General features: G+C 50.7%; 1 protein-coding gene across 1 annotated transcript in view; it reads right to left on the reverse strand.

The window, feature by feature from the left end:
• Coro2b (coronin 2B) overlaps window positions 1-14,661 on the reverse strand; it is a 132,896-nt gene that overhangs the window by 61,600 nt on the left and 56,635 nt on the right. Inside the window, exon 2 of the mRNA XM_047539912.1 lies at window positions 7,643-7,843. Coding sequence (XP_047395868.1) covers window positions 7,643-7,843 — 201 coding nt within the window. The remainder of the gene's footprint in view (window positions 1-7,642; window positions 7,844-14,661) is intronic.

Genomic DNA, 14,661 nt, shown 5'->3' on the forward strand with positions numbered 1-14,661 from the left:
AACTCCATGTGGACAAGGACTTGGTCTTGTTTACTGTTGCGTCCCTGGTCCAGGAGGGCTGAGTGAACATAGTAGGTGCTTAAGAAACATATTGCATGGATGGTAGGTGAGTGGGTGGGTGGATGGATGGATTTATGGATGGATGGAGGGATGGACTCACCACTGAGAAAACAAGGGCACATATAGGAAGTGCTTTAACAGTGACAGACACAAACTACCTCCAGATGGGCACTGGGATGGGAAGGCGTCACGGAGCTGGCAGCATTTGAGATGGGCCTTGAGGGAGGAGAAGGAGCCGTTCTTGTATCCTACACAGTGCCTACCCGCACACTTGTGAGGACATATTTGAATAAAATGGTATTAGAAGGGAACAGAATGTGAGAGCTAAAATGAGCCTTAGAAATCATGTGGTCCAACCTCGTCATCTTGCAGAAGAGAAAACTGGGGCACAGGAGCGTAAAGTGACTCATGCAAAGTCACACAGCACCTGAGTGGCAGGGCAGAAATTCAAGCAAGGTCTGTGTGTGCCTGGAGCCTGCGCTCCTGACCTGGCTCTGCTCTCCTAAGACTGACTGCCTTGCCGTTGCTGCCAGTCTTGCTCAGCGGGTCTCCACCAACCCTAGAACTGCAGCAACCGCCCAGTCCTGGCTAGGCCTCCTGCCCCCTGGTGATTGGAGTTGAGAGAAAAGGCGAGAGGAGGCCACTGACTGGGTGGAGGAGGAGGATGCATCCCGCACCCCAGAGACCAAGGGGGAAACCTTCTGTCACCAGGCTGAGACTGGGCAAGACGAAGGGAGGCCGAGAGCTGGAGGGATGACCCCCACATGAGGCTGAGCGGAGCGTCCCAAACCCAGGACTTAGGCCAGGCTTTAAGGCAGAGTCACCTGTATCCTCTGCAGCTCTATCTGAGCATCACATAACCAGGACTCCAGATTCCAGGGAATGCAGGAAAGGCCCATCATTTTTAACTGCTGGCAGGGTGCACGTAGGATGCTTGCGTTCAAAAGCTTCCCTGCCCAACATGGAGTTGGTTCCTGGAGCAAGACACAGGCCTGACCCTAGCAGGAAATGCCACCGACCCAGCCCACAGAGGGATGGCCACTGGGTCCCTCAGAGGCCAGCACAATGGTTTGAGTTCCACATGGTATGGCGCTAGGGGCCGGGTCCTTGTCCCTTAACTGAAGGAATGATGCTCTTGCTGGGTCTCTCTCTGCAGAACCCCTCCCCTGCCTATTTTGCTGACTAAGACTGTTGCCTCCGTTCTTCAGAGAGGACATGTCCCCCTGACCCTGTGGAGTTTAGGAGACACCTGTCCTCCTGACTGCCAGGAAAGATGGTCACAATTGGCCTTAGGAGGAGCTCACCAAGGTATTGGTTGAGTTCCTGTTCAAGGCATGTCTGGAAATGCTGCTCCCTCACTCTGTGAAGTGGGCAGGCACGTGGCTGAGAGAGTTGGTCCTAAACTCTGGCTCTGCCACGTGCAGGCAGTGCAGTCTTGGAGGAGTTGCTTGACTTCTCTGAGCCTGTTTCTTCATCTGTAAATAGGGGAGAATAACTTTTGTTGTGGGACTTAGAGTCAAAAAGAGCAGGAGCGTTAGACCCCCGAAAGCTCCCTGAGTGATCCAAGCACACGACCCAGGCCAGAGACGTTACTGGAGAAGCCAGACTCCTGACATCCACACCACGGTTCCTTCCTTCCTGCTAGGGGCCAGTTGGGGCACCAGGTAGCTATGACTCCAGCCCTGGTCTTCTTGCAGCCTGGCTCTGGAGGTGGCAGGCAGTGCTGGTGGGAGGCAGCAGGAGAGAGGGGTACACCTGGGAGGCCCCCGTGGGTAATCAGGCTGCTGAGCACAGTGCCAGGTCCCTGGAATATTCATCAGGCCCCTCCAGCTGTGCCAGGCAATCAGGGTGCTGATTGGGCCCCTCTAGAGCTTCACATTCTGCTCCAGAGAGGCGAGAGCTTGTAGCTGCATGTTAACTACAAAAAAAAAAAAAAAACCAGGCGCCGACCTTCACAGCAGCAGCCTGCACACAAGCCCCCAGGAAGACACATCTCCTCCTTCAAGATCTAAACAGATCTGCCCCCTCAGGACCCGCCGGCCAGCCAGAACTTCTCTGTCCAGCAGCATCCGGGCAATGGACGAAGACACAGACTGGGAAACAAACAAGTGGGCTTGACCAGTGTGGCTCCTGCCTGTCTCTGCAGCCTCTGTTTCCCCAACTGTGAGGTGAGGACGGCTCTATCTACCTGCTGAGAGGATCAATTAGGAGAGTCTGCTGCCTTTGGTGTCCACTGGCAGAGCTGTTTGTGCTGGTTGTGGACAGGGCTTCCTACCCCGGGGAAAAACTGTTGATCACAGATAGTGAAACCTCCAATGTGCTGGGTTTGAGGGAGTCTGAACAAAGGGAGAAAGGTTTTCTGGAAGATTCTGAGCCTCCTTCAGAAGGCTCGACTTCAGGGCAGAGATTTGGGGTCCTAGCAAGTTCTACCCTCTTCTGGCCCAAACCTCTCAGAGAAGCAAGAAAGGGATGGGAAGAGACTCTGAGGGTGGAGGAGGAAGTTGTCGAAACTGCCAATGCAGACAACTCTGTGGCAGCTCGGGACAATGACCTGGAGTCATTCAGTACAGGGACAAGTGTGTGCTACTGCGTTCGCAGCTCATAACTGACGCTCAGTCACGACCCAGAGACACCAAGAAATGGCCAGTCTTTCTGTGTTTGTATTGTGTAATACACAAAACTGTCTGGGGAAAGATTTCTACCAAACTGGTGGGGTGGGGAATGAAGTTAAAATAATTAGCCTTCCCTTTCCTAAAAGTTGGCTGGCAGGGAGCAGCTCTGCCGGATAAATCAGGGGTCTGGATTTGGCATTGTGACCGTTCGCATCCCTGCTTTCTCCGCTCCCCTCAGCACCAGCCAGGTGGAGTGCTGGGCCCGCAGGCCCAGCCTGACCGCAGGGGCAGGAGATGTGGGCGTGGCCCGGCTGCGGGGGCGGGGCGGGGCGAGGCAGCCCGGATTTCTAAGCAGCCCTCTTGAAAGGGGTGCGACTCTGCTCCACTTAGTTCCCAGACCCCAGGAAATGCTTCAAACTAAATACAGCCCCCTAATCATTGGTCGGGAACCCAACCCCATCACGCCCTCATCCTGGGCATTCAGTTCTGCTGAACTTTCCACAGTGAGCTGGTAGTCACTTGCGACTCTGGAGAAAACATTGCTGCATGCACATGCATCCAGGTCAGCGCCTGGGAGTGCAGATGTGCCAGGAAGAGGAAGACCGGGAGGGGGCGGGGGCAGCAGGTGAAGCCTCATCGTGCCCAGGTGAGGCCGAAGAGCAGCCTCTCCCTGGGCTGGGGGCCCCTGAAATCCCAGCCACTCCCCTGACCAGGTCCACAAGTCGCATTCATTACTTTTCCCTAAAGCACATGATATTAAGTTTTCACTGTAAAAAAAAAAAATATATATATATATATATATGTGTGTGTGTGTGTGTGTGTGTGTGTGTGTGTGAACGCTAAGCAAAAAGAAGAAAAAGAGCACTGTGGTTCCCAAGGTGGACAGACCCACCTTTAGCATTTGGAGTGTATTTTCTAGACAGATATTTTTTAATGTGATTAATCATATATTGCCTTTTTTTTTTTTTTGCTTAACAGTTTATCATCATTTTCTCATTACACCTCTGTGTCTGTGGTTCTCACAATGGGTCTGGGGACCTCAACAGATCTTCAAGACCCTTTTCAGGGAATCCATTGAGTCCAAACAGTCTGCTAATGGCACTAAGACATTGGTAGCCTTTCTACTCATTCTCGTGCGAGCGTATGGTGGGGTTTTCCAGAGGCTGTCTGATGTGCAGCAGGTTGGACAGGTTGGATGCAGAAGCAGATGTGAGAATCTGACATCTTCTATCAAGCCAGACTCATGTTAAAGAGATTTGCAAAAGCATAAAATAGTGCTAGTCTTCTCATTATTTTTTGTTGTTGTTGTTTGGGAAAGTATAGCTATTTTTCAGCAAAGTATGTCCTCTAGGAGAATATGAAATAGGTTATCGTCATTTCAAATGAACTAGTAAATACATATTGGGAGATTCTTTCATTTTTATTCTGAATATGCTAAAAATTGATAGATATAAACAAAAGCTCTTTGAACACCTTAATAATTTTTAAGACTTGTAAAGTGATCGGAGACTGAATGTTTGAGAAGGGACTGATCCACAAGATCAGGGTTGTTTTCTTTTCTTTTCTTTTGGTACTGGGGATTGAACCCCTGGGCACGTTACCACTGACCCACATCCCCAGACCTTTTTATTTTTTATTTAGAGATTGCTTAGGGCCTCACTCTGTTGCTGAGGCTGGTTTTGAACTAGCGATCCTCCTGTTTCAGCCCCCAAGTTGCTAGGATTACAAGTATATGCCACTGCTTAGCCACAAGATCAGTTTTAATGACTGCATTGTATCCACACAGAGAAATTTGTTTACCTGCTTCCTTATTGATGGACCTGCAATTTTTCTCTATTATAAAATGCTGCATAAATTATTGAATACTTAGATAAAGCGAAAACTTCTTGACATGAGAAGAAACAACAGAAATCAACTGGTAGTATAAGCCATCATTATCATGATTGATCAAGTTACACAAACTGAATCACAGAATGTGAATAAAGCAAAATATGCATATGAAAAATACATGCATATGTATCACATATTTCTTATATAGGGCAACTTATCCTTGTAAAGAATACCATGCTGTCTTTTCTGTTTTCTACAAAGTGCTTACAATGTCTGATTGTATTCTAGACCAGGGTAACTAACAATATAAAAAGTTTTTTAACTATTACAGAAATTGGTGGGAAGAGTTAAGAAACTAAGCAATCTGACAGAAATTTTATTTCTATTGAAAAGAATTTGAAATTGAGGTTTGCTTTAAAAAATCAAATACTACAAAATGCTGCAAACTTCTTTTTTTTTTTTTTTTTTGGTAATACACTTGAGAATAGCTCTGTAGGACTAATTCCTAAAGTGGCATTGCTGGACCAGTGGACATGCATCTCTAAATGTCCTGGTACCATCTGATTGCCTCACGGGTATCTCCCCAAGAGCATACTGGAACACTCGCTCTTTCACACCTTTGGCAACACTGAGGATTATGACTCTTCAATCTTTTCCAATTAGCAGCTTAAATGATGTATTTTGTCTTCTGCAAATTGCTTATGCATCTCTCATGCCCACTTTTGAATTTTTCTTATTGATTTTTCTGGAGTTCTTTGTATACTCTGGACATAAATCTTTGGTCTATTATACACTGCACAGATTGTGCTGAAGGGTGTAGCTTTTCTCTTTCTAATCTATAGGTTTTTATCAAAAACATTCTAATTTATATAGGACAATAGTGGTTTTAATAAAAGTACAAATGAATTCTTTTTTTTTTTAGGGGGGGATACTGGGGATTGAACTCAGAGGCACTTAAGCACTGAGTCACATTCCCAGTCCTTTCTTATATTTTATTAGAGACAGGGTCTGACTGAATTGCTTAGGGCTGGATAAGTTGCTGAGGCTGCCTTTGAACTGAGGATCCTCCTGCCTCAGCCTCCCAAGCTGCTGGGATTACAGGTGTGTGCCTGGCTATAAGTGAATATTTTTGACTCTTACTCATAGCTGTATTGTTGACTATCTCACCCAATTCCTAATACATGCAAAAAAAGTCCTCCGTTTAATGCAAAATATAAGATAAGCAGGTGCTGGGCATTTCTGCAATGTGAATTCAATGTTATCTTTTATTGTGTCCTATAAACTGTGTACAAAATTGGGAGGATGTTTATATAAAAAATACAGCTGCCTTGATTTTAAAAATACTCTCAATATTTAAGAGCACTATGATTTTTTTTATTTTTTAACTTCTAGTAAAACATTTTGAGAGAGGTCAGTGTTTTCTTCTTTTTTATAAGGAGCTGGGACTCCTCTAATTATTGAGACATGATATTTGGACATTTTTGCAGGGGGCTTTCCTTTTAATTTTGTTTAGAAATCTCATTGTAGAACAGAAACTATTATTTACAAAATTTATTCTAATCTATTAATCATTTCTGTAATGGTTTGCTTTAGAAACCTTTTCACTTTGCATGATTTAAAAAATATTCTCCATTTTTTTCTCTAATACACTAACGCTCTTTCTTTTCTTCCTTCCTAACATTTAGATCTTTAATCCACCTGGAATTCATTTTTGTTATGGGGTGAGATGTTGACTTGACCCTCGCCAGCCATAATAAGGTGGAGAGTGGCAGGGTGTCACAATGGGCTTGTGCCCCAAGAAGAACCAGCTGGGAGCCAGGAATGGTTGTGTATGCCTGTAATCCCAGCGGCTCGGGAGGCTGAGGTAGCAGGATCTCAAGTTCAAAGCCAGCCTCACCAAAAGTGAGGCCCTAAGCAACTCAGTGAGACCCCGTCTCTAAATAGGATATAAAAAGGGCTGGGGATGTGGCTCAGTGGTTAAGCACACCTGGGTTCAATCCTTGGTTAAAAAAGAAAAGACAAGAAAAGAAGGAAAGGAGAAAGGAAATAGAACCAGCCGGGTTCCTAGAGCCAAGCTATCCCAGACAGAGAGCTGGGGCCATCTGTTCCAGGAGGGGAGGCAGACCATATTTCAGAAGTTCACCAGCAGAGCTGACAACATTTCCAAGAAAGAAACAAAACATCTTTAGCCTGGCATGTGGCTCATGAGCAGCTCTCATGTCCAGTCCCACTTGAGGCCAAGGCCGATGCAGACAGGGGAGGCTTTCCAATCCCTGTTGGACCCTCACTGGGAAACAAGGGCAGAGGCTAAGACACACTCAAGCCTGTGGCCAGCAAGTGGCAGAACGCAAGCTCCTGTCTCCAAGTGTGCTCATGGCTCCGGGGACATCTCTGTGTATCAGGCTCTGTCCTCAGGGTCCTCACAGCTGTCCTCTCAGTGAGAAGGCGGATCTGAGACTTTTCTAGAACTTTGCTTCCCCACTATAGGTAGGAGAGACTAAAAAAATTCATCCCCCGGCAGCAGCCAGCAGTGTGTTTCAGGAACCAAGGCCTCCTTCCACAGGGGAGCGGTTTGGCAGAGGGTGGGAGTGGGGTGAGTCAGGCCAGGAAGGGGAGCTCAGCCATAAACAAGCAGGACTGACAGCGAGCACTTTCCCTGAGGCGCGTGACCTCCCACAGCCTCCAGGCCTCCACCCGAATGGCTGCAACTTAAAAATTTCATGACCTAGGCTTTGCAGATTTAATCTGCTGTATCCAAGTAAACAGCCATAGAAGGCAGAAAACCTTTAGCAAGGAGGTGGGGGCTGAGGGGAGAGGTTCGTGATTGGCAGTCTCTGGGTGGAGAGCCATGATTTTTTAAAAGTGAGCTGTTTTTGCAGATGCCCAATGCACCTATGTCTGGGTCTTCATCCCCTCCAGCTCCAAGCCAAAAGGATGCCCAGGAAGCTGATCTGTAGAGGCGGAGCTGGTCTTGGAGACAGCGTTCCAATCCCTCAGGAAGGGAACCCTGTGGATACCCAGGGCAGTGGCCTGTCCAAGTGCATACCCCCGGGAAGGTTCTGGAAAGAGATCTCAGGTCTCCTGGATCCCAGGCCTGCACTTGTTCTGTGGAGTCTCAGGAAAACCCCAGGGCCACCTACCTGTTCCAGGGGGATGACAAGGAAGGAGCCACCTCCCGCGCTCTCAGTGACGATGGCCAGGAAGCGGGCGTTGACAGCACAGAAGTGGTTGTCATGCACATTCTTGGTGATGGGGATCCCATCGAAGCAGTGCTCCCGGTTGGCCACCTTCCCATAGACATTCCGGAACTTGGAGCTGCGGTACTGCGGACGCCAGGACATCTGTGAGGGGCCAGGAGAGAGGAGGGTGAGGCAGGTTGCTGCTCTGTGAAGGGTCGGGGCTGGGCTCCGGGGAGTCAGGGGTACAGGAGGCGAGTGAGCCCTGGTGCCTGCCCTCAGGGAGTAGGGGGCAGGTGGAGCCTCCACCAATTCAGGGCCCACAGTGTGCCAGCCCCGAGCCAGAGGAGTTCTCTACCAAAATACTACAGGAGCAGAGGTCGCATGGGGTCTTCACACACTTCCTGCTTTAGGTGCACCCATCCCATCTTCCAGAAAAATCATAGTGTTCTCTCATTACCACGGAATACGCCAAGTGATAGAGCAAACCAACCACACATGGGGACTGCCTCCTAAGGGTCCAGATTCACTATGGGACATGCAGGCAGAGGGAGCTGGGTGATCACAAAGACTGAGGGGTCTGGAGTGTCCCCTCCATGCACAAGGAGGCCGGCCATTATCACCCCTTCCTTTGATTCTTTCTGGAGTTTCTAATCCACAAGGACATCCTCAGAAATCTCTTAGTCCTGCATATCATCAAACATCGCCATCATTACCATTATCATCATCATCAGGCACAGAGAGGTTAAGTGACTATTCAAGGCCACAAGCTGAGTAGGGGCCTGAGCACAGGTTTTTCCCATGCCAGACTACCTTTGGACAAGGTTCTTACTGTGAGGCCCAAGAAATGCCTGTATCAAAATCACCTGGGGTGGGGGAGTCTCTGAGCCTCCAATGCCACTTACTACAAACAGACTCCCCAGTCCCAGTCCAGGCCTCTGGAATCCAGTGTTTTGTGGATGGGGCCCAGAAACCAGCATTTTGATCCAGTTTCCTCCCCATCTCTGCTCTCCCCCAGCAAGATAAAGACACACACTGACATTCCCCAGGGGAGGAAAAACCAAAGGGAACACCCCCACAGGACCAGGAAGCCAACTCTGGGAATTTGACTGAAAACACAACTTTGCATTTGGTTTAAGCAAAACCAGGAGCTAGGCCGCCAAGGCCTCGCAAAGGAAGGAGAGGCTCAGCACCCAAGGAGAGTCCCAGGGAAGACTCCTCACCCTTGGGCAAACCCATTCCCGACTCTCGGCCCCCTCCGCCCTGCCCCTCTCTACTGCCCCAGGCGCCTCCATCCCAGCGGGCACCTCCCACTGTCCCTGGCTCCCCACCGCCTGGCCTTGGCCTGTGCTGGACCCTCTCCCACCCGCCTGCTCTCTTGCTCAGCTCTGCCTTGACCACCTGGACAATCGTGCTGCAGGGGCGAGAGCCCGGGACAGGAGCCACTGCTGCCCCAAGGCCTTGGTCAACCCTGCCCCTCTCTGGCATCCAGGTCCTTATCTGGATGACATCATCTGTCCCCAGAGCGGAATCCCAGGTGACCACTCAAGGTCCCTTCACGTGGCACAGAGATGAAGTTTCTAATTAATAGTTGTGTGTTTATTTTCATTTGCATTAGAAAAAACAACACACAAGCCAGTTTCAGGGTTTCACAGATACTATCGCTAATGAGGTTAGTTATTTATTTTTTAAAGAATCGATTCAAAGAAAAATGAAGTGTGAAAAATATAGGATGAGTGGTTTGTGGATCTGGCAGAAGTTCAGTGGGAGGGGGAAAGCTGGGACTCACTCTGTCTCTTCCAGGTAGAACATTCTAGATTCCACAGTTCCCACGGAAGAGAGGTGTTGAGCTTGCTCATTCCAGCCCCCTGCCCCCTGCTGGAGCCTTCTGGCCTACAAAGCCTTTCCTCCCGTCTCTGCCCAGCCTGGCCTCAGCCTTCAGGCCCTGACTCAGATCTGACCCGGCCCCCAGCGGCCTCCTCAGAGCCCTGGACAGCCAGCACCTCTCCTCGGCTCCTGGCTAGACCTGGCCCCAGGTTCTCCCTCTCTGCTCTGTGACGTCAGGAGGTGACACCAGGGTCTTCTGAGCAGAACTGAACTCTGGTTTGTGCAGCTAGTCCCTCCCCCGACCTAGTGGGGAACGACAGCTCAGCCTCCACCAGAGCCCAAATAGCCCAGGTGTGGCAGTTGGGGACTACAAGTTCTCCTTTAGTACCAGCACAGCCACAGCTGGCCCTGGGGATGGTGGCCGGAAGTCTCGTTAGAGGCTCTGTGCTCCTCCCACAGGGTCTCCTGGGGGCTGTGAGGAAAGCATCACAGCAAAGGACAGGGAGTCACACAGACCTAGATTCAACTCCAATCTCTGCTACGGACTAGCTGTGTGATGTGGGGAAGCTACTTAACCTCTCTGTGCCACCCATCTCCATCTGCTCCTATATAAAGGAGGCGGCTAATATCTGCACTACCTCTGAGAACTTGGAAGGAGTCAATGCCAAGCTGCCATCATGTGCCCAGGACAGGGCACACTGACCTGATGGGACGTCCTGAGTCCCCTCTCACAACACCTACGTTTACCCAGCTGTCCTGTCCCAGTGTCTCTTATTGTGTCTGACGTCACCTCCTCCTCCTCCACTCTCCCTCTTCCTCCCCTACCCCTGCTGTCTCTGTCTCCCACTCCCTGACCTTTCCTCCCTCTCCACCTCCCCAATTCAGCCACAGGGAAGAGGTGTCTATGGCAGAGACTCCTGGTGGGCACACTTATATGCTTCTTGAATGATCCACTACTCAGCTCAATGGCTGCCCCCCTAGCACAGCTGGCACTTCTGAACTGGACCCTGTGTCATGGGGGACCACTGACCCCAGCCTGGGTGCTGTGCTTGGCAGGCAATTCTCCCACTGAGCATGTCCCCCAGAGTGGGCCTGGGCAGTTCTAAAAGGAGGCAGCCTGCTTCCCAGGATGGGGCAGAGGTCTTTCCAGGACTGGTTCACAGCACGCCTGGGATGGCCTCTTCCCAGTGGCTGGTAGGCTGGGACCCTTTGAAAGGTCTCAGCTGGACCTTTGGAAGGGCCAGGGCAGAAAGGCCAGAGGGCCCTCGCTGACCCCGAGGGGCCTGCAGGTGTAGCATGCATGTGCCACGCTGAGTGTTCATGGCAGGGCCCTGGACGGGAGCCTGCAGCCCGGACTTGGCTCTGCAAATGCACCCCACCAACTCGAGAGAAAAACACCCTTTGCCTCCGGAGCACCAGCTGCTTCCCTCCCCCTTGGTCCCCCTCGCCTCCCCCCAAGCCCCTTTCTTTCTTTTGTGGAATTGCTGGAAAGGAATTTGCAGAAATCATGACTCCTTATTACTGCTGCATGCATTTCCCACAAAGGAGGGTAATTTCCTCCTCGAACACATCACCACTGTCACATCAAAGAAACTGATAATCCCTCAGGGCCACCTTATATCCAGTCCATATTCAAGTTTCCCTCAAAACGTCTTTTGCAGCTATTTTATTTTATGAATAATGTTTCAACAAAAGCCCACAGAGCAGGGCACGGTGGTGCACCCCTGTAGTCCCTGCAGCTCAGGAGGCTGAGGCAGGAGAGTCACGAGTTCAAGCAACTGAAGGAGGACCTAAGCAACTTGGCAAGACCCTGCCTCAAAATAAAAACCAAAAAGGGCTGGGGAGGTGGCTCAGTGGTAGAGCATGCCTGGGTTCAGGCCCCAGTACCAGGACAAACAAAACAGAAAGGCATAGGCACATTCGGTGTGACTCGCCTTTGCCCCTTTAATCTAGAACACGTACCTCCCCTGGTTTTTAAAGTGTCACTGCTGGTTTGAGGACACCAGGTCTGTGTTGCATCAAAATGTCCCAGCAATTTGTCACCTTATGGCTTCCTCAAAGTTGTTCCTTTACCCCCTGTAAACTTGTGTCCCCTCTATCTCCTGATTCCATAGGGGGCAGGGGAAGGAAGCAGGGGAGGACAGGCCACAGGGAAGGTCTGAGCAGGTCCCTGGCTGGCCAAGGCCAAAGGTTTATTCTGGAGGGTGCAGGACAGAAGGCTGAAGGCCTGGGAGCCAGGTCAGGCCCAGCGTGCACTGCAGAGGTCTGCACTTTGCATCCCCCATTCCTAAGGGACTGAGCTCACTCTGACGTCAGAGGGCCCAGTGTGCAGGCAGCAGGCAGAAGAGCCTCCTCCCTGTGCTGAGGAGGAGACCACGCAGGGCTGCAGCCTGAGCCGCTGCCAGACCTCAAAGGGAAATCAAGGGAAACCGTGCGGCAGTGAAGAGGGGACCTGAAAATCTGGTCCTTTGCCTCTTACTCCCAGAGCCCCGAGGATCCCCTGGCTAGTTCTAGAGAGGGCAAGACATCTCTCTCTCTCTGAACCCTTTAGGACCAGGGAGCACAAGACTGAGCTCCCCAAAAGGAAGGTCTTTCAGCACTGTCTGAGACAGAAAAGGAAGCTGCCCCTGGAGGTAGTGAGCGTCCTGTCCCTGGGAGCGGGGTTCAGGATTCAAGGGGATGACCTCTGGTCAAGGGCTACGTCAACGGTGGTTGGGACTAGGCGGCCTCTCCTGAGACAGAGCTCTTCGACTTTACTAGAGGCTTGGTGTTATAACAGAGAGAAGCTGTGGGGTCAGAGAATACCTCCTGGTTCCGCCACCCCAGCTTGGGGACCACCCTCCTTAGTAACCCTCCCTCAATTGGGCTGCTGTGACCCTGAATGACAAAGGCTCTCCCAAGGCAACTGCCACCTCCTCCAAGTGTGTCCCACAGAGATGATTAATGCTTGGCCACTTATGCTAAGCCTTAGGACTGTGTTTTCTCTCTCCAGTTAAGTTGTGAGTTTCCACATCATCCAACTTTTGGCCTCTGCCCAGCCCACCCCATGCCTGGTGAGGGCTCCCCTAGAGCAGGGGACTCAGAGATGCTGGTGGGAAGATCTCTCCACTTCGTGGGAAGTCAGGAGCCAGGCTCAGGCCCAGGAGGCCCCCTTCTGGAACGTCAGAGCTGTGCCCTCAGCTTGCTGAGGTTCTGAGTTTCATTATCAGGCCGATGCTCCACCTCTGCCTGCAGGTGAGGGTCTGGCCACTAGCCTCCTGCCAGGAGCTGCTCCTTTGGGTTCCACACTTCCCCTGTGTGTTCTTCCTTTTAGACATGAAGCACTGAGTCCTCTGGGCTCCTTGTTGCAAGGATGCCATGGCCTCTAAACCCAGTGCTGCTCTTGGGCTGGGGACCAGTGAGTCCCTTGCTGCTGTTAGAACCACATCAACAAGGGACCAGGAACCGGAAGAACCAACCCAGAGTGGGGCCATGACCCACCCACACCATGGTTCTCTCCAGAAACCACCTTACTCAGCCCTCCAGCTGTCCAGTGGGCAGAGCTGGGCAGATACTGCCATCCCATTTACAATCTATACTACACAAGTGACAAATGAGAGGCTCAGAGAAGTTTGCCCCAAATCACAAGTGGGCAAAGGGGCAGAGCCAGCATTTCAACCAAGAGCTTCTCTCAGGCTCCCGTTCCTTCCAGTATCATATGCATCTCATCCTTCTTCAGCCTCTCCACCCAGACTTGTTTTTTAAAGAATATTTTTAGTTGTCAATGGATCTTTTATTTATTTATTTATATGCGGTGCTGAGGACCAAACCCAGGGCCTCACACATGCCAGACAAGGGTTCTACCACTGAGCCACAACTCCAGCCCTCCACCCAAACTCTTATCCTCCCTACTTACTCCATAAATGCGGAGTATTACACAATTGTATAAAGGAACCATAGTAGTCAGGGTTTGGGGAGTCAGAAAAATTCCAGTGGTGTCTACCTTGACACTTGTTAGCTTTGGGACTTTAGACTAGTGACTCAACCTCTCTGAGTATCTGTCTTCTTACCTGTAAAGTGAAAACGATGTCACCCTGCTCACTGGATAATGAAGTAACAAAATGCAAGGTCCTGGCAAGGTGTCTGGCACAGGACAGGTGCTTTCCAAACACCAGTGCTGCCCTCTTCCTTCCTCCTGTAAGGGGGCTCTGACCTAGGGAAACCAGGTGTTTACCTGGGGAGACCAGACTGCCAGGAGGAAGAAGAGGAGGCTGGGCTAGGCTGGCCCAAGGTCATGAAGAGGTAGAGACAAGCTCTGGCCTCCAGATGTGCACTGCCGCTGGACCTGCTGCCTGGCAGTCTCCCTAGGCCCGGGGCCATCTTGGTCTCCCTCTGAGGAGAGGAGGCCCGGAAGGAAGAAGCTCTCATTTCGCAGCTGAGTGGCCCTTACAGCCTTTCAAGAAATGGAAGCTGGCTTTTTTTTCCTCCTCTGAGATAATCACTATGTATACCCCACATGAAAGCAAATCGTATCCTGTCCTTGGCTCTCAAAAATGATTTATTGTGGCCAGCGGATGCATTTTCTTGATGATGATGACAAAAATTTAGTTCTTTAACTGGAACAGAAAAAAGTGCCTGGTGGCTTTGTTTTCTTCCCTGTCTTTGGCTCAGGCCAGGGCTCCATCAAAGGGCTGGGAGGAAGCCCCAGGGACCTCTTGATCCACCAGGGTCTTGTTCCCACGGACAGCCCATCAGGATGGACAGCAACTCCCATCCACATCCATGTGTTATCAGTTAAAGAGTGGCATTTTCTGTGGTTTGGTCACTAGCGGTGTCTGTCACCTGGACAAGTCACCTTCCTTCTCCAGCTCAGGGTCATTGTGTGTGAAACATGGGTGTCAAGGCATCTGGGTCCTGGAAACTGCAGGAGGGTGGAACGTTGAGCCTCGGACAGACAGATGAATGGAAGGCTCTGTCGCCCACGGCACTCTGGGGCCATGAGGGAGAGCCGCTCACCTGGTCCTCCTCCATCTCTGAGCCTGCTCTGCTTTCCTGAGTCCAGGAACACTGGACACATAGGAGGGACACAAGGAAACATGGAGGAAGCACAGGGTCCTAAGATACATGCCAGGTTGGACTCATTCCCAAGGGGACACTAAGCTTTAATTTCCTCCTCT

Source organism: Sciurus carolinensis, chromosome 2, assembly GCF_902686445.1.
Source record: "Sciurus carolinensis chromosome 2, mSciCar1.2, whole genome shotgun sequence".
Taxonomy (NCBI): domain Eukaryota; kingdom Metazoa; phylum Chordata; class Mammalia; order Rodentia; family Sciuridae; genus Sciurus; species Sciurus carolinensis.